This window comes from Salvia hispanica, unplaced genomic scaffold (assembly GCF_023119035.1).
Source record: "Salvia hispanica cultivar TCC Black 2014 unplaced genomic scaffold, UniMelb_Shisp_WGS_1.0 HiC_scaffold_251, whole genome shotgun sequence".
Classification (NCBI taxonomy): Eukaryota; Viridiplantae; Streptophyta; class Magnoliopsida; order Lamiales; family Lamiaceae; genus Salvia; species Salvia hispanica.
The window spans coordinates 1,231-20,000 of NW_025951972.1; the positions used below are offsets into that span (position 1 = coordinate 1,231).

Here is an 18,770-nt window from a genome sequence, read left to right on the forward strand (position 1 = left end):
TGCTTAGTATTCAAAGGTCGAGATCACACGATAGTCCAAAATTACAATCCACACGGCTTCTAAAAGAAATTAATTAAGCTACTAATTCCGATTTATCTCGAAAGAAAGGAACGAAATTTCGGGGTGTCACAGTATTCGTCACTTCTATGTTCTCTATCTATTTTCGTATTCCGTCTCTTATTTGTTCTTTATAAGAGACGAATACAAATGGTTTTTAGGGTTCGAACATCATCCATTTTTTCTTTACTGTAGATCATAATTTGTTGATGTTCAATTTACCACAGTGTGAAGCAATGCGATACTTCAGTTGCACAACAAACATGTGTCAGCTTGCAGGGACATCAAATATTAGCCCATTGGGGGCACAGATAGTCACTGTGATATCTTCTCCCTTCACCAGGTTGCAGTAGTGAGTAGCTCTATTCTGAAAGTGCTCTCTCGTATACACTCTTTTAGTTCTTCTTTCGTTCTCGCCGAAACAAAGTAAATAATATAAAACATAATTATATAATCATTTGTTTGATAAAGCATGAAACAAATGATCAGCCTAGAAGTACCAAGAGCTAGAGTTAAATCATGAGTTAGAGATGCAACCTGTGCGTGCAATTGCAGGAATCATGCCAGAACGTATTGCATGCTCAACAAACAGATCGAACAACATCTGCATGTTAGAATTTTTGGGCTTCCACATGACTAATTTAATGTGTATGGCTATCTTTCAGTTGCCCAATTTAAAGTGATCCAATAAAGATTAAAGTTTGGGCTAAAGTGTATTTATTTGTTATGGAAATAAGTGTAGATACCATAAAGTGATTTTCTATTTGATGAGGGACCGAATAGAAAATAAAGGGGTTTATATTTAATATAAATATAAGCTAGGGTTATGGTCCCCAGACGTCAGAAGAACGTTCAATATCTCTGTATTCTCTCGGCAGACTATTGTGAAGGACGTCTCTGATCGTTTGGAAGATCCATAGCCGCTGGAAAGCAATTCCGCCTTTAATTCGTTATGGATCAAGGTACGCTTCCGCTTTACAGTTTATGCTCCTTCTCCGTTGTTCTTGGTTAATCATCATATAGAGCTTTTAAGTAATTGTTCATTCAATTATTCCAACAAGTGGTATCAGAGCCACTCTATTGATGATTCTCTGAGAATTGGAAAAGGAGAATTAGGGTTTATTATCTCGTTCATATTTGGATTTCAAGAAATTAAAATTTCTGTGATAAATAAAATTTTGTCGACGGCGATGCGTCGAATTTTGTTACACGTATCTGGCTTGATCAAGAATTCATTGTGGTTTCATTCTTAAGCACACGCATATGCATATCAATTTTTTATTTAATGAATTGTGATTTTGTATTCACAGTTTATGGTCTATGGTAATTTTAGTTAAGAATTTGAGTACGGATAAGCATGCTGTTTTAAATTGTTGGTTTCGATGTTTTTATATGGCCGCCGTTTTTTTTCCTTGATATTAGGGCTAAGGAAAAATAAATATAGTATGCATATTTCGGTTGAATGAATTAATTTAATTCATAGTTGATCATGCGTGCTTGGTGAATGGTTTGATTGTGGAGAATTTATATGTTAAAATTTGGATTCTGTATGGTTTTATGAATTGAGAATTCATGAATTATGTGTATTGGTTAATAATGTTTCTGTAATTCACAAACTGTGACCAAGGTTTTTCATTGTTTTTCTTGTTGCGTGAATCCATAAAGTTTAGAATTTGTGTTTTGTGGATTATTTGATTATTTTGATGTTGTTTTTGGTTGTTATGTTTGATAGTTACGATCTTGGGAACATCAAAATTTGCATTTTTGTCGATTTTAGTGAAAATCGGATTTGGAAAAATTATATGGAATCTCATTAATTAGGAGTCAACAAATTGCGATTTGTTGGGGAGCTATTGGGCTGGCCGTAAGGATTTAACGACTTGCTGAGTTCGCGAGGTATGCGAACCCAGTGACTCGTTGGCTAGCCACTATATTCCGGAAAGTTAACAACGAACGACTTGCTTGCAAGCGTTTGTATTCGGTTTAAAAATTATAAATTCAATAATTTTGGTGCATCTCATGTTCCTTTATAGATGTGTGTATTTTAATGCGGATATTAGTCGGCCCACAGACAATTATTAGAGTTTTAAAATTGTAAGAATAATGTGATGCCCACGAGGGTGGACACTACTTAAACATGATCTTATTGTGGTGTTGATCCCAGCAAAGGGATATAACACAGATTTACATTCTTATCCAAAGGACTTATTGTGAATGTTGTCTTTCGGTACTGATATGGTTCACTAATGTTAAATAGATTAGTGAAAATAAGGCGTTCTGTGATAACCTCTCTTGTATAGACTTCCTTCTTTCTTAGTCTTGGGGCCGGTAAGTGTGTGTATTTTAATGCGGATATTAATTATTTGAGAAGAAGATTATGTTTGTGAGATACACACATACACATGTTGATAAATACGTGATTATCCAGTTTCAGTGGCGGTAAATGTGATGCCCTTGGAGTTAGACATTACTGACATGATCTTATTATGTGGTGTTTGATTGAGGATTACCACTTACAGTTCATATTGTCCGACCCAGTTTACAGATATTGTCATTTTCCTGAGATCTTCCCGAAAATCAATTGATGGTGAAAGATACATCTATATGGGATATGACAAATCGGTGGAAGTAGAGACTATTGGGCATTGTAGATTGTTATTAAAGACTGGAATTATTCTAGTTTTGAAGGATACTTATTGTATTGTCTTTTAGATAAAATTTGGTTTCTATTTCTGCTTTGGACAAATTTGGTTTCTCTTGTTCATTCAGAAATAGTAAAGTTCTTCCTTCAAATAATTCTAGTATTATGGGCACTGTTTCCTTAAGTGCATATAACAATCTTTGTATGCTCAATTATGTTACTTCATATTCAGAAGCTTTACATGTTGAATCAAAAGGGACTAAGCAAATTAAATAATTAGAATTTGGTTAATTTATGACACAAGTGTTTTGGTTATATATCAAAATAAAGGATTGTGACACTTGTGTCAGATGTTATATTGAATGCACTTATCTTTTCAGAACTTGATTTGTGTGTTCAATGTATCAAAGGAAAACAGGCGAAATATAAAAAAAAAAAAAAATTAGGTGCCAATAAAGCTATACATTTTAGAATTGATATACGGACATTTGTGGTTCATTCACTTCGGTTTCTTGGAATGATCAACAATATTTTATATCATTCATAAACGAATATTCTTGTTTTGGGCACCTACATTTAATCTATTAAAAGTCTGAGGCTTTAGACAAGTTCAAAATATTCAGGGCTGATGTTGAGCTCCAACTCAACAAAGGCATTAAGAAAGTCAAATCTGATCGTAGTGGCGAATACTACGACAGAAATGACTGCTCAGGTGAACAATGTCAAAGACCTTTTGCCTTCTATTTTGAAGAGTGTTGGATTGTCCTTTTGTACACCATGTCGGGATCGCCTAACATGAGTGGTGTAGCTAAAAGACGAAATAAAACTCTTAAAGATATGTGAAGGAGTGTGATTTATCATTCTTCCTTGTCGCATTCGTTTTAGGGAGAGGCATTAAAGACTGTAGCATATATTCTCACTTTGGTCTTCCAGAAAAATTTAGGGGTTTTTAAACTTTATGATCCCACAAAAGGAACTAATTTTTGGGACGAGAAATATAGTATTCCTTGAGGATGTTGAGTTTGGGGGGAAGAATGTGTTAAGGAACATTACTTTTGGGGAGGAGTCTGTATAGACACCTACTACTGCTTCTGACAATGATCAGGTATCAATTACTATCATTGAAGAAGAAGCATATTAAGAACCTCAAGATAATATTGTTGTAAACATTCAATCTCATGCGGATGATATCATTTAAAGTCAATCTCAACAACCTCAATTAAGACTCTCGTCAATGGTACCACAAATTTTATGAAGTAGTTCTTTCATTTGGATTCAGAAAGAATGCTATTGATGGTTGTGTGTATCACAAGTTCAGTGGGAGCAAATGCATCCTCTTTTGTATTTGGAATCGAAAGAAATAATTTTCGATTATCACAGAAGGGATATAGTGAATAGGTGCCTAAAGTATTTGAGATGCATAATTGCAAGTAAAGAAATACCCCTATGACTAAAGGAGACAAACCTAGTCTCATTCAGTGCCCTAAGATAGATCTTGAGATTTAGAAAATGCAGAAGGTTCCATATGCTTAGGTGAATGGGAGCCTAATGTGTGTTCAAGTGTGTATTAGACCCAATTTGGTTTTAATTGTTTATATATTGGGCAGATATTTCAATAACCCGATATGGATCATTAGGAAGCAGCAAAACGGGTTATGAGATATTTATAGAGAACTAAGCATTACATGCTCGCATACAGAAAATCGGATCATTTGGAGAGATCTTTAGGCATTTTGATTCTGATTTTGTTAGATGCCAATACAGTAAAGGATCCATTTTAGGTTACGTGTGTCTGTTGGCTGTAGAGCCATTTCGTGGAGAAGTGCTGAGCAAACACTTGTAGCTACTTCTGCCATGACAACAGAATTCGTAACTTGTTTTGGGGCATCTAGTTAATGAATATGACCGTGAAATTTTATCACTAGGCTGCATATTGTAAGGTATTGAAAGACCACTTAAGTTATGTTGTGACAATAACTCTGCAGTATTATATTCTAAAACAACAGGAGCTTCCTGGTTGTTAAATAAAGGGTTCGGAATGGACAAATACATATAGAGCATAAGGGAATGGATTTGATGATTACAAATTCAATCATTTAGGGACTATCACCTAAGGTCTTTCATGGGCATGTAGCCCAAATGGGTATTATGTTGGTTAAGGATACTTCCATTCAGTGGGAATAGTTTTGGTTATTGCTCTATATTGTGTTTCGAACATGTAGTTATAAAACTCATGTTATTCTCTGCAGAAATAAAGTATTATGTTTTGTCCATTATTTTTGGTTTGATCTCACTTTGGGAGGACCAGTTGGAAATAGGCATGTATGATCACCTTGCATGAAATTTCCATGCTACACTCCATAATTGATCTGTTGTTGATTATATTTGCATATGTGATTACTGATGGGTTTAATCATGAAAAAATATGGTGACTGCCCCTTTAGTCCTATGTCGATATGGTTGATAATAAGATTGTTCGGAAATACACTATGTGATAGCACTTTTGAGCGCTCATTCGGTTTGTACACATTTATTTGGTGTCATGTGTCGCCCAAGTGGGAGATTGTTAGAATTTTTGGGCTTCCACATGACTAATTTAATGTGTATGGCTATCTTTCAGTTGCCCAATTTAAAGTGATCCAATAAAGATTAAAGTTTGGGCTAAAGTGTATTTATTTGTTATGGAAATAAGTGTAGATACCATAAAGTGATTTTCTATTTGATGAGGGACCGAATAGAAAATAAAGGGGTTTATATTTAATATAAATATAAGCTAGGGTTATGGTCCCCAGACGTCAGAAGAACGTTCAATATCTCTGTATTCTCTCGGCAGACTATTGTGAAGGACGTCTCTGATCGTTTGGAAGATCCATAGCCGTTGGAAAGCAATTCCGCCTTTAATTCGTTATGGATCAAGGTACGCTTCCGCTTTACAGTTTATGCTCCTTCTCCGTTGTTCTTGGTTAATCATCATATAGAGCTTTTAAGTAATTGTTCATTCAATTATTCCAACACTGCAATGTCTTCTCAGCAGTTTCTTCATCTCTGCTATATACAGCGTATGCAGTTAACTAGCCAAGACACAGATTTCAAATTGTCATGTGGAGACATTTCTGAAAGAGATGCTACATGATTTCCCACTGAATTTTGAATATGAATAAAAAACTTTTAATACAATAGAGTATAATTTTTCATAGAAATGAAGCCAAGTAGGAAAGGAGAAGACTTACAAATACAACTGATCCTCCAGAGCACTGCAATAAATCAACAGTGCCTGAAATTGGGATCAAAGTTCAAGCAATAAATGTACAGGAAGCTTGTAATAGAAGAAAGTAACAATCAAACGGAAATAAAGGCTGATAAGGCTAATTTCATGCATTGGTTATGGGGTTAAATTCGTTGAATTTCTGAGTCTAACAAAGCTTTTAAGCCAAGTGTGTAGAGGATATCGCCAGATCCGGGAAGAAATGAAGGAAGTCACCGGCTGAAGGAGATTGGCGAGAAAATGAGCAGAAAAGGAAGAAATTCCCAGACAAAGGAGATTACTAGATGGAGTGCAAAAAAGTGAATTCAAGAAGATTCTAGAAGATCACCTCCACGTCTATAAATAAGAGCACGCAGTATCAGATGCGAGATCTCACTTTTGCTCTTAGCTCATTTTCACACTTCTACACACACTTGGGGGATACCGGAAATTCATGGGGTCGGGGTTTGTAGTTTGATCACCGTTGTGTACCACCGTCTCTACGGCAGGCGAAGAAACAATTTACTGCTTTAAGTTTTAATTTCTGCTTTGGAATTCCCCGAGTCTTCGTTGTTCGAAGCTCGACGTTGTTTTGTTGAATCGTTGCTGAATTCTGAATCGTTAGCTATGGAAGTTTATTCTCCGTTTTCATTTTATGTTTGCGTTGATTGTTGCTTTACCTTGGATGCTTTTCGCACTTGATTTTGCTTTGTTGAAGTTGGATCGTGTTGGATCGGTTAAATTGGTTAGATCGGAGTGATCGAAGATGGAATTTGTTGTGGTTTTGTTGTGGATGGCTTGGATCCGGAGCGGATGAAGCATCCGGTGCTACATCAGTTGAATTCTGCATGGTTATGAGTTTTTAGTTGTTGTTTTTAGTTTACCTCGTCTAGCTACTATAGATCTGAGTATTTTCCGGTGAATTGTGTTTTTTCCGACGATCGAATCGTCATATTCTATTCTAATCTGGGTTGTTTCTCTGTTCTCTTTGTGTTTATGCTTGAATCGGTTGAAGATATGAAGATGGATGTTAGTTAAATGCATTGTTAGTTATTTGCAGCTTTTCATCTGTACATTTGCTATTTTAGGAAATGGTCCTCACGGTTTGTTCTTCATCTGTCTAGGCATTTTAGAGAAGTTATTCACTAGGTCTAGTAAATTTCTTCGTTGGAGTGTTGATCTGTTTACATCTCTATTTTCGTCATGCATGCTTTCGTTATGTTTTCCTTTTCTTAGATCTAGCTGTTAGAATAGATCATTTGCATTTCCTGAGTCTAGTAGTTAAATTCTCAACCCAAAGTTGCGTGGCAGCAGCCAAAACCCTTTTCCAAAGTCTCTTAAATTCCTCCTTACGCTTCCATCCCTGTGGGATTCGATTCCTACTTCCTTATACTAGTTTTTAGTATCGTGGGTTGAGGGTTTTGAAACTATAAAAAGATTGTGTGCCCAACGACCGAGGATTTCAAGGATTCCCTGAGTCGGATAAAACTGGACTTTCAAAGGCAATATTTAAAGTACACACATCGATAAAACTGGACTTTCAAAGACAATATTACATATTTTGCATTCTAAGAGATATCACAAATGATATTAAAATATGAACTATACCCCCTAATGCAGCCAAGTCGGATAAAATACCAGGATTTTGCAATATCATTGCAAAAGAAACCAAAGAATGTCACCAATCCAGAGGTATATAGTGTGGGTCAACGTCTTACATTCACAATCTCAGGGGTAGCTAACTGATGAACAAACTCAGGATTATCCATCAAATCTCTAATCCGAGGGTTGGAATCGAGTACGCTCCTTAGCCTTTGGGTGATGGAGAAAAACTAAGATCCATACAGTAAAGATATATAAGTTTCATATAAAATTGTATCTTACGCAAAGTAAAGAAGGAAAATAGTCCAGTTTGAAGCATAACCTGAATCAGATAATGGGGTTCAACAAGCATAAGACGAATTGTTTCTTGGACCATTTGGTGTACGCGATGCTCAGCGTCTATGATATCTATTATAGACACCGGAAACCTCTCAAGATAAAGTACACCAGTCATGGTGCTTTCAGGTCCAGGACCCCCCCTGCTGTTCAAGTTGTCTATATGTCCTGCTGTAAGTTCGTAAAACACTGTTGATCGCGACTATGGGAGGATTAGAGAAGCGGGGAAGAAAGGGGAAAACAACAAAACTCGACCAAATCTCAATATAATAGAAGTAGCTCGAATAAAATCAGAGTATTATTTCGACAATCAACAACTCAAAATGATATTATCTCAACTTATCATGCCACCATTGAGTGACCTTGGGTTTTAACTTTGAAAAAAAAATACCCAAGTCACTAAAATCATTTCCATCGTAAAATTCGACTGTTGTCATTTTCCCATAGATGTCTACCATATCTGATCCATTGATGACAAGGAATGTGGCCACATTCCAAGTCACTAGACCGACCGACCGACCCAAAAGACCATTGGTGTACACTAGCCTGAGAAGGGACTCACTCCCTAGTCAGACCCGAATTCGATTATCCATAGATGGCAAAAGCCACATCGGATAGGTTCCATAGATAAAACAAAACACGGCATGATAAATATTCATATCATTTTCACATAAAAATATACTTAGGGCATTGCCCTTATTTAAAAAGAAAGCCACCTCGTTCTCTTAAATTCTTCACTTGTCAATCCTTTCCGTTCTCAAATAGCATGCAACAATCACCCTTTTTAAAAGAACATAATATGCAAAAATTAGACTTTAAAGAACAAAACATTTAAATAAAACAATACATGCATCCTACGGATGTTAAGTCTTACCTCGATCTTACTTAGGAGATCCGAAATTTTCCCGTAATCTTAGAACGTCGTATTCATCCATCTATTGACTCCGCCGAAGCTCTCGTCATTCTTGTATTCAAATTCCATTCCAACTCAAATAAACAAGCTGCCTAAGTCTCCTAATTAAATCATTAACCAACTCTTTAATACCCCACGTCTCTCTCTCAACATTCTAATCCAACAACTCTCTGGATCTCAAATTGAAACAAGGTCAGCTCTCTCTCTTGAAATCCACCTCTAATCCAGCAATTAAACTCCCCAAATACTCCATCCTGTACTTCCTCACGCCTTTCCCCCTCTCCATCGCTGCTCTGATTTGCTCAACACCACGCCGTCACTGCAGAAATCACAGCGGCGAATTCGCCGACGCCATGGACTCGTCGTCTCTGTCCACCGTTCATCGTCAGGCGCTTAACGCCGCTGCTGTTCGGTGTAATTCTCTGTCATCGTAGCCGCTGTCCATCATGAGCAGCCGTGATTGCTGTTGCTGAGAACAGCCGCTGTTGTTCGGGATTCGTCGAGTGTACAAGCTGTGCCATCGCTGTCCTGATCAGCTTCGCACCGCCGCTGTCACTCCTCCATCTATCATTGCTGCTGAACTAATGTTGCTGCTCCGCCGTCGCTCCATCTCGAGCCCTCTCTCTTTGATCCACCAGCCCCTCGCTGCGACACCGCCGCCGCCGCTGCCTCCTCGGAGTTTCATCAGTGCATTGCTGCTGTCCGTAGGTTGCGAGGCTGCTGATCGGAGTAGGAGTCTTCGCCGGCCAGCCCCGCTGTTGGAGCTTTTGCAGCCTTCTTCTCAACACGGCACCATCGCCGCGCCCTTTCTCTCTTTCCTAACTCTCTCGGTTTTCTTTGGTAGGGTTTTGGAAGAATGATGGCATTGAAAGAGATATAAGAAGTTGATAGATATGTTTGTTGGACATATGGCCGAGATTTGCTCCTTTATTAAAATCGGATTTCTTCTCCTTCTCAAATTTGATAACCGAAAAGTAAGTGGTGAAGTGCTCTAAATTGATGAAATAAAAAGCTTACTTGGTCTTCTCCAAAAATTGGGCTTCAAAAAGAATAGTTTCAAAAAAAGAATAGTTTCAAAAAAAGAATTGAGCTTGGAAAAACCAATAAATTGGATAGAGAAAGAATAATTGTTATAGGTCCAAAATGATATATTCTTCCCTTGACAAATGAAACAAAGCCGAAAATTTTTCAGGTGCACAAACGATGTCACTACGAGAACAAATAAAAAGGTAAAAAAAGTCGGGATGTTACATCTACAGTTTGTTGATACAAGATTGTATGTTCGGTCTCAGAAGATTCACTGGCCTCTGCATGAAATAAGCCCAATTGGAGAACGAATAAAGTAAGGATTCCATTGGGATCAACATGAGGAAGCAATTGACCTTGATTGTTGTTAACGGTCATTACATACGACACAACCAAATGAAATTGCTGACGTTGACCTCTCTCTCTCTCTCTCCCTCCCTCCCTCTCCCCTTATTCTTTTACCCTTCTACTTTATCTAAGAAAAACATAAACCAATGTCTAACATAACTAAGGAGTCTATGTTGTGTCAGCTTCTATAAAGACGAACAAACTAATACCAATGTCTGATCAAACTAATACCAATGTCTAACAAAACATATCAACCTCTAACAAACATTTAAAAAAAACTAATCAAACTTACTCTAAAAACAAGGCTAATTGCAGAAAAATATTCAAAGAAGATCATTTATCAACGTCTAACATAACTAAGGAGTCTATGTTGTGTCAGCTTCTTTAAAGACGAACAAACTAATACCAATGTCTGATCTGTTTGACACTGGCACTTCATACATAAACCACAAATATGGAATCAAAGAAGCATCTACCATTCTAGCTTGCATGGGTCCACAATATTTTAAATTGAAGATCCCACACCAGGGCAATGAATGTCTAAAAACAAGTGCAGATGCAGAAAACCAATGAGATTTACATGAACTACATCTAGAAGAATCAAGAGTATATAAGACCAAAAGATATCACCTAACCTAAAGTCAGGCAGAATCAAGAACTAGAGTTAAATCAAAAAGATGAAAAGATACTATATGTCAAAAGATAGCCACCTAACCTGAATTTAGAACGGTCCTTGCTGCCCTTGCAGTATTGCCTCCAGAGTCAATCAGAGCTCGGATGTAGGGTTGGGTCGATACGGTATATTGTACCGAAAATCTTGTATCATTATCATATCGAAAATATCGATATGAAAGAATTTATATCGTTACCGTATCGAAAGTTTCGGTATAGATATTATCTAAGTATCGAAATTTCGGTATATCATACCGAACTTCGGTATACCGTTCTGAACGGTATATCGAAATTGAATGGATGTCTATTTATGATTTTAAATTTTAATCTTAAAAAAATAAATTATACTCCATCCATCCACAAAAAATAGGACACATTGTGAAATGACACGGGTTTTAATGTGGAACTGGTAAAGTAAGAAAGAAGTAGTGTTAGTGGAATATGGGGTTCACATTAAAAGTAAGAGAGAAGGAAAAAAAGTAAGAGACAAATAGTGTTAGTGGAATGTGAGGTCTATATTATTAGTACGATAGAAGGGAAAAAAGTAAGAGAGAAGTTGTTGAAAACTTTCCTTTTTTAAATGTGCTCTATTTTTGGTGGACAACCAAAAATGGCAAATGTGCTCTATTTTTCGTGGACGGATGGAGTATTATTATTATAATCAGTATTAACGTTATGTATTTATAATTCAATACGTATTGATTTTTGATATATTTCGGTATATCGATATATATCGTATATTCGATATAAAACAGTATACCGCGGTATAAGAAAATTCATATCGTTATCGTATCGAAAACTTACGATACAGTATTGTATCGTACCAAAAATTTTGATATACCAAAAATTCGATATTTTTCAGTACGATACGATCGATATACCATTTTTCCGCTATATTTACCCAGCCCTACTCGGATGTATTCTTCGGATGAATAGATACCCAATGTATATAAATCATCCAGTAGAATAGCATATGCATCTTCAGGTTCAACGTGATCAGCATGATACAAAGCACCGGAAGAATCAAGAGCATATATGACCAAAAGATATCCCCTAACCTAAATCTGGGATGGTCCTGAGTCTAAATTGAGCATTGCTTGCCATGACAATCAGAGCTGTGGCAATTACATCAGGTGAAAGGATTCCCAGTTGCCGTAAACTACATGAAATGCATATTTTCGAAGTCCTAATTTATAACTTTCAAGAGTGCGTGTATCATCCATGTTTATTTTTTGGTAGATCATACGTTGATGACTTTCGTGAATTCCACACCGAGGAGCGATACAGAATTTCAATTCACCGACAAACATCTGCAAGGATGAACGCACATCGAAGGTAGACTCTGGAGCTCGTATAATAACATTGATTTCCATGGCGATGATTGTTGTAGTTCTCGATCTCAGCTCTCCCTCTCCATCTCGATCTTTTATTTTTGCACTCTAGAATTCGAACAAAACCGACTTTTATTTATGCACGCTAGAATTCGAATGGAGGGAGTATGTAATATTGACACGTGGAATGATAGCGTAATGAACACGACATCATATTCAGTACCATACATTTCTTTTGAAATAAATTAAAGTTTATTAACTTAGTTTAGTGAATACAAATTCCATAGTTTAGCGTCTCATCCAAGATGACCAAGTAGAAAACCGCTCAACAATCTTAATATTATACGACCACAAAGTTTATAGTTTGTGTCTAGATCCTTTGGTAAAGACACAACAACCTTAATACTAAAGAAACTTACTAAGTACTCCCTTCATTCCAAAGAGGATGACACATTTGGTAGATGACACGAGATTTTAAAAAATGTTGTTTTGTATGTTAAGTGGTGAGAGAAAACATAATTTTATAATTGATGTGAGAGGAAACTTTTTTCAAAGGAGAAAATGTGATATCATTTGTGGAACAAACTAAAAAGGAAAGTGTGACATCTACTATGGAACGAACCGATTACAATATAACAATAATCAGTATTCCCATAATAAATGACCTGCATGAAGTGATGATATGTGGAGTAAATAAATAGGTAAAAAATACTTCCTCCGTATTTTAAAAATAGCAACTCTTTCCATTTTAGTCCGTTCCTTAAAATTAACAATTTCCAAACTTTCTATTTTAGGAAATCTTTACACTCCTATATATCAATTTATTTACCACTTAAACCTACCTAATAAAGTGGACCCCATAATCCACTAACGTTAATTTCATTACTTTTTTTTCTCTCTCTCTTACTTTACCAAATTATGCATTAAAACTCATGTCATTTCAAATGTTTCTATTTTTAAAAAGTGGAGGGAGTAATTCGTAATCTAAAATCTAAATTTTTATTAACAATATTTACTCCATATTGTATAAATTAGTGCAGCAACACGAACCAAAGAATTTTCAGCTAATTAATACAAATTGTAAATACTTAAAAAAAATCAATATAAAGGATAATCCTCTAGTCATAATCCAAAAAAAAAAGTTTTCTATTCAAAATAAAGTTTAAGACATTTGTAATTTACGAGAAGAAATAAAAATTATCCACAAAGCTTACATTTAAATATACATAAATTTAAGACCACAAAATGGAAATTTTGTTTTATTAAAAAGTCGAAAAAGTACCACGCTCAATATTAAAAAATAGAATTTCAACGGTTACATGACCGAAGTGAGTTAGAGAAAGAGATTGGAAGGAATGAGGAATGACAAATATGGTGTATTTATAAGGGAAAAAATAGGAATAAAAATATAATAAAATGAATAAAAGATTAGAAAACTATAGGGCTATAGGCCAGCTGCCCATAATCATAATGGCATACTACAGTCCGGATTATACATAGGGCGATTATGGGAGCGAAGTTTAGGGTGGCCATCCGCAATGACGAACTATGGTCCAAGCAATAGTCCACCCCATTGAAGAAGGAATAAAGTAAGGAATCCATTGGGATCAACATGAGGAAGCGATTGACCTTGATTGTTGTTAACGGTCATTACATACGACACAATGATACGCTCGGATTTTGCACGGTTTTAAGGCCATTATTTGGCCCGTTTTTAAGGTCAAAGTTGCATTACATGTCCATTATTTGTATATTCTATCTATTTTGGTATTTTGACATGTTTTGTGAGAAATGTGCATATTTGAGCCAAAAAAGGAAGTTAAAATGCGAAGTAGGAATCTGGAGCTTCTCCGGCGACCGCTGCAACACTTCCGGCGACCGCCGGCACTTAGCAGAGACAAAGACACGCCCGGCGACCGCCGGGAAGTGCGTGGCGACCGCCACAAGGAGTCAGAAGCTACTGGACTGCGCGCGGCGACCGCCGGCCAAGGTGCAGCGGCCCGCCACAGAAACACGGCGCGCGACAGCTGTCTTCAAACTCAATTTTCCGACGATCCTGAAGTCCGATCGGAGCGTTCTACACACCATTCTCTTCGTCTTGAAAAGAGCTTCAATATGGTTCAAGAATTAACTCAATCAAAGTTCTGTGGAGAGAGTTATGGCCGTTCTACCAAAGTCGCGCAAAGCTGCCAGCTGCAGTCTATGCGGGAATTTGAAGAAGGAAAGAAGATATTACCTTGTGAAGCCAAATCTTTTCCTTCTACTATGGGGAACGAAAATTACATATTTCCTAAGGCTTGGAGGACACTTATTACCAAATTTAAATCCTTCTAAAGCCTATATATACCCATAACCTCATTCATAGAATTCAACCATTCCTTAGCCCCAAAAGAGGAGCTTTCATAGCTCCTCCTCCAACCTTAATCTTTCATCATCTTTTTGCGAATTACTTCCATAGCATAAATTTAAGAGTTCTTCATTGTGCAAGGGGTTGCGGAAAGAAGCAAGAACATCAAGAACGACAAGAATTCAACCTACGGGTTTTATTTATTTTAGTTTTATATTCCAATTGTTTTCACTCCGATCTATGTTTTTAGCTTATTCAATTATGTCTAACTAAATTCATAGAATTCTTTGGATGTGTTAGTAACGACCTTGGTTATACAAATTTCTTTTTCTATCTAATATCCGTTTTGTTTTTACTTTATTTCTTCCCTAAGTAGTTTTGATGCTGCATGATTGAGTGACACAATCGTGTATGATTTAATATAACTTGCTTCATAACTGTGACAGAGTTCTAGCGAGTTAGATTCACTTAGTAAACAGCTACAGTTAAGCTTCACTTTAAAATGGCATGTTAATCTGAGAGAGAGTCTCTCTCTCTCTCTCACACACACACACACACACACACACACACACACACACACACACACACACACACACACACACACACACACACACACACACACACACACACACACACACACACACACACACTAGAAATCTACAACACATTTTGGAAAAGACCTTAACACCATAATTGACGTCAAAACTTGATTTTGAAGACTTAAATTGATTTCTTTGCCAGTGTATTCAAGAATTTATTTTTTGATCTTCCATTAAACTTGTGTTGAAATTATTGTAAATTTTGTTGATATGTCATGGCGCTGGCTGATCCTATGTTTACATTTGTTGACACAAAATACAACATCAGCAAAACAAAAGAATCAACACAATTTCAATACAAAAATTCAACAGATTTCAGAATTCAACAAAAAATCAACACGCTGGATTCATCAGGATTCAAACAATGGACACAAATTCAACAAATTTTTTTTCATAAATCAACACAGCGAGAACGATGATTTCAACAAAGAATTCATGCAATTTTTCAACGTAATCAAAGGCAAAAAAATCAACATGATTTCAACACAATACAAAATAAGATAAAATCAACGCAATTTCAACGTAAAATACAGAATAAGCATAGAATCAGCGCAATTTCAACGCAAAATACAAAATCAACAAGAATCAACGCAATTTCAATACTAAAATATATTCATATTATCCACTTCTTCATTCTTCTTAACTATTTTGATAAAAAAGTTCGAAAGGATAAAAAGTACTTATGAAGTTGAGTGAAAAGATGCATCTCACATTCTCACTATCTCTGTCCAACTGTGGAGTATCTAACAGTACAAAACAAATGAATTGACATAGAAAGTATTAAAATCTTATCATAAGTCTTATCGTACACCATGTCTGTTAAAACATGCATAAGAACACATTAAAACATGTTTGATCATACAGGACCAAAACCGAATACAGCACATTGCATTAATCTTAATCTTAATAGTACAAGAGTTAAAAAAAAATTTAGCAAATCAATAGAATGGTTGACTCTACAAAACGTAGCTTAAAATAAGATTTAATGGACACTTTATAGACAGATAATCAAAACACTACTAAAATAGCTTGACTGCTAAATTTTGCGTAAGGTCATACCATAAATTTATCTCTAAATTTTTATTATCAAATTGATACTCTTCCCAGGGACTCGTACTCGTACAGCACTAAATAAAATTTACAGTTATCAACACATAGTAACTGGGCATATAGATTAACTAAAGAATATTAGTGATTATACTTTTTTATTTTCTAGAGACTGGTAATGATATTTTTCCACCTAAAATGCAAAACAACTAGTAGTAAATTTTTAATTAATAGGAGTACATGGCTTGCAAAAGAATGATGCAATGGCGCAGCAACAAGCAAAAGAATAAAAGCAGTAAAGCAATTATAATAAAAAAACCGGAAAACTGTGATAAGATTAAGGTCTTAGCATTAATAAAATTTCGGGTCTATTATCATAGGAAAGTAAAATAATCGAATCTCAAAATCAATCGCCGCCGGCCTTATTGTAGACATAGGTAAGGCCGCACTGCACTCCTTCCTGAGGCGCTGCACCTTGCCGGAGTCGTCGACCTTGTAGAACTGAAGCACGGCGAGCTTCACCTTCTTGTGCTTGTGCTTGATCTTCTTCGGTTTGGTGTAGGTCTTCTTCTTGCGCTTCTTAGCGCCACCACGGAGGCGGAGGACGAGGTGGAGCGTCGACTCCTTCTGGATGTTGTAGTCGGCGAGGGTGCGGCCATCTTCGAGCTGCTTGCCGGCGAAGATGAGGCGCTGCTGGTCCGGCGGGATGCCTTCCTTGTCCTGGATCTTGGCCTTGACGTTGTCGATGGTGTCGGACGACTCCACCTCCAGGGTGATCGTCTTCCCCGTTAGGGTTTTCACGAAGATCTGCATCTTCGCGACCGCCGCAGATAAGCTAGGGTTTTGCGAAATCGAGATTGTGATTAGTGATGAATGAATTGGGTGTGTTGAAAGTTGAAACGGCTCCCTTTATATACGAGGGCCCAGGTCTATATTGGGCCTTTGGACTACATAGGTATGAGAAGTACTCACAGAATAAAGGTTGGAGGTTTGAAGTTCTTGGTGTGGCAGAATCCGATGTTAAAGGTTATAAGGTTGGTTGAGTATTCTTTAAATACCATGTTACCTACTACTTTGTTTCATATTTTCAGCCTCACACGCTATTGTTCTTCGAACTGTTTTATGATTCCTCAGGAGGCTAGTGCCGCAATCTCTGGTGCAGATGTTTATGGAAAGCTGAAATTTGAGAGTGGAATTCATAGAGTGCAGGTTTTTCATACTCCAAATCTATCTGCATTTTGATTGATTTGTCTTCTGTATTTCATCAGACGATATGAATACCATTCTTTTATAGCGAGTTCCGATGACTGAGAAATCTGGGCGAGTTCATACAAGTGCCGTATCTGTTGTTATTCTTCCTCAAGCAGATCAGGTCCAAATCCATTCCATTTAACGTAATGTTCCTACATGTGACAATAATGTTAGCAAAACATATTAAGACTGACACTTTTCTCAATCCTTCGACATTAATGCCTACTAATTTAGTCTGCATTCAAGTTTATCTTACTTCTCTGTGCTGTTTGAAACTTCTGCAGGTGGATGTCCAAATCAGGAATGAAGACCTAAAAATTGATACATACAGGTCTGGTGGTTCAGGTGGTCAGAGTGTAAACACCACTGATAGTGCCGTCAGGATTACTCATATGCCAACTGGGTTAGTTGTTGCCATACAGGATGAGCGATCCCAACATCAGGCACGAAATCTTATTTGCAGTTACTAATTCTTCTTTCCAATGCAGGACTGTTATATTATTACCCAGCAGTAATTGTGCCATTGAGTAATGACATGCTGGATTTCATTCTAATAATTCTTAGTTATTTTCTAAAAATGATTGGCACTAACAACTGAGGATTTGGTCATCTAAATGAGACAGTCAGTTATTACAATTTAAGTTTGTATAAATGGCATGGTAATGTATACACTGCTTGTCATGTGCACTACCCTGTTATGCATTTTAAGATGAGTTTGTGATATGAACATGTGCAACAACCATATTATACTAATGGAATGAATCCTCAGTTTTTTTTTTTTGGGAATGAATCCTCAAGTTCACCAGTATTCCTTTAATTTGGATAACTTATATACTGTAGAAAGAATTATGTCCATTTATCTTCCACTTTTAAGTTTTAGGTCATCTGAGTAGCTTTGTTCTACGTAAGTTTCAAGTTTAGAAGCTTTTTTTTTTCTCAAGCTTCTTTGCCAACTGGTTGCATTACAAGTGGAACTGATCTATTTTGTAATGCTTGCAACTTCATGAAACATAATTATACAATCCATTAAAATATGTACTGCACTTTCTCTTTGTTCTACAAAGAAAATATTGCATTCGCTTATAAACTAAACCAAAAATACTTGTGAGTTAATGTACCTTTTCATTTTACTTATACTATAAGGTTCTGCTTCAATATTCACAAATCTTTTAGACATGTTTTGATGTTGAGCATGATAAATTTATGAAGATTGTCACATGCAACCGGATTTGATTCATGCCTCTTCATTACCCGAGTCTGATTTTCTTGTTTATTTATTGTTTCATCAGAACAAGGCCAAAGCACTTAAAGTATTGTGTGCGAAGTTATATGAGTTGGAAAGGACTCGGCTTGATG

The 18,770-nt window shown here is 36.5% G+C and overlaps 2 protein-coding genes across 2 annotated transcripts; one reads left to right on the forward strand and one right to left on the reverse strand.

Moving 5' to 3' along the window:
• Positions 1 to 16,514: 16,514 nt before the first annotated feature.
• On the reverse strand, positions 16,515 to 17,050 carry LOC125198777 (ubiquitin-40S ribosomal protein S27a-like). Its single transcript, XM_048097051.1, has one exon. The coding sequence runs from the start codon at positions 16,974 to 16,976 to the stop codon at positions 16,515 to 16,517; it is 462 nt and encodes a 153-aa protein (XP_047953008.1). The 5' UTR covers positions 16,977 to 17,050.
• A 74-nt stretch (positions 17,051 to 17,124) lies between these two features.
• LOC125198779 (peptide chain release factor 1, mitochondrial-like) lies at positions 17,125 to 18,770 on the forward strand. The gene is made up of 5 exons (XM_048097052.1): positions 17,125 to 17,197; positions 17,298 to 17,372; positions 17,458 to 17,535; positions 17,699 to 17,876; positions 18,704 to 18,770. Exons 3-5 carry the CDS (start codon positions 17,467 to 17,469, stop codon positions 18,721 to 18,723), a joined length of 267 nt encoding a protein of 88 aa, XP_047953009.1. The 5' UTR covers positions 17,125 to 17,197; positions 17,298 to 17,372; positions 17,458 to 17,466; the 3' UTR covers positions 18,724 to 18,770.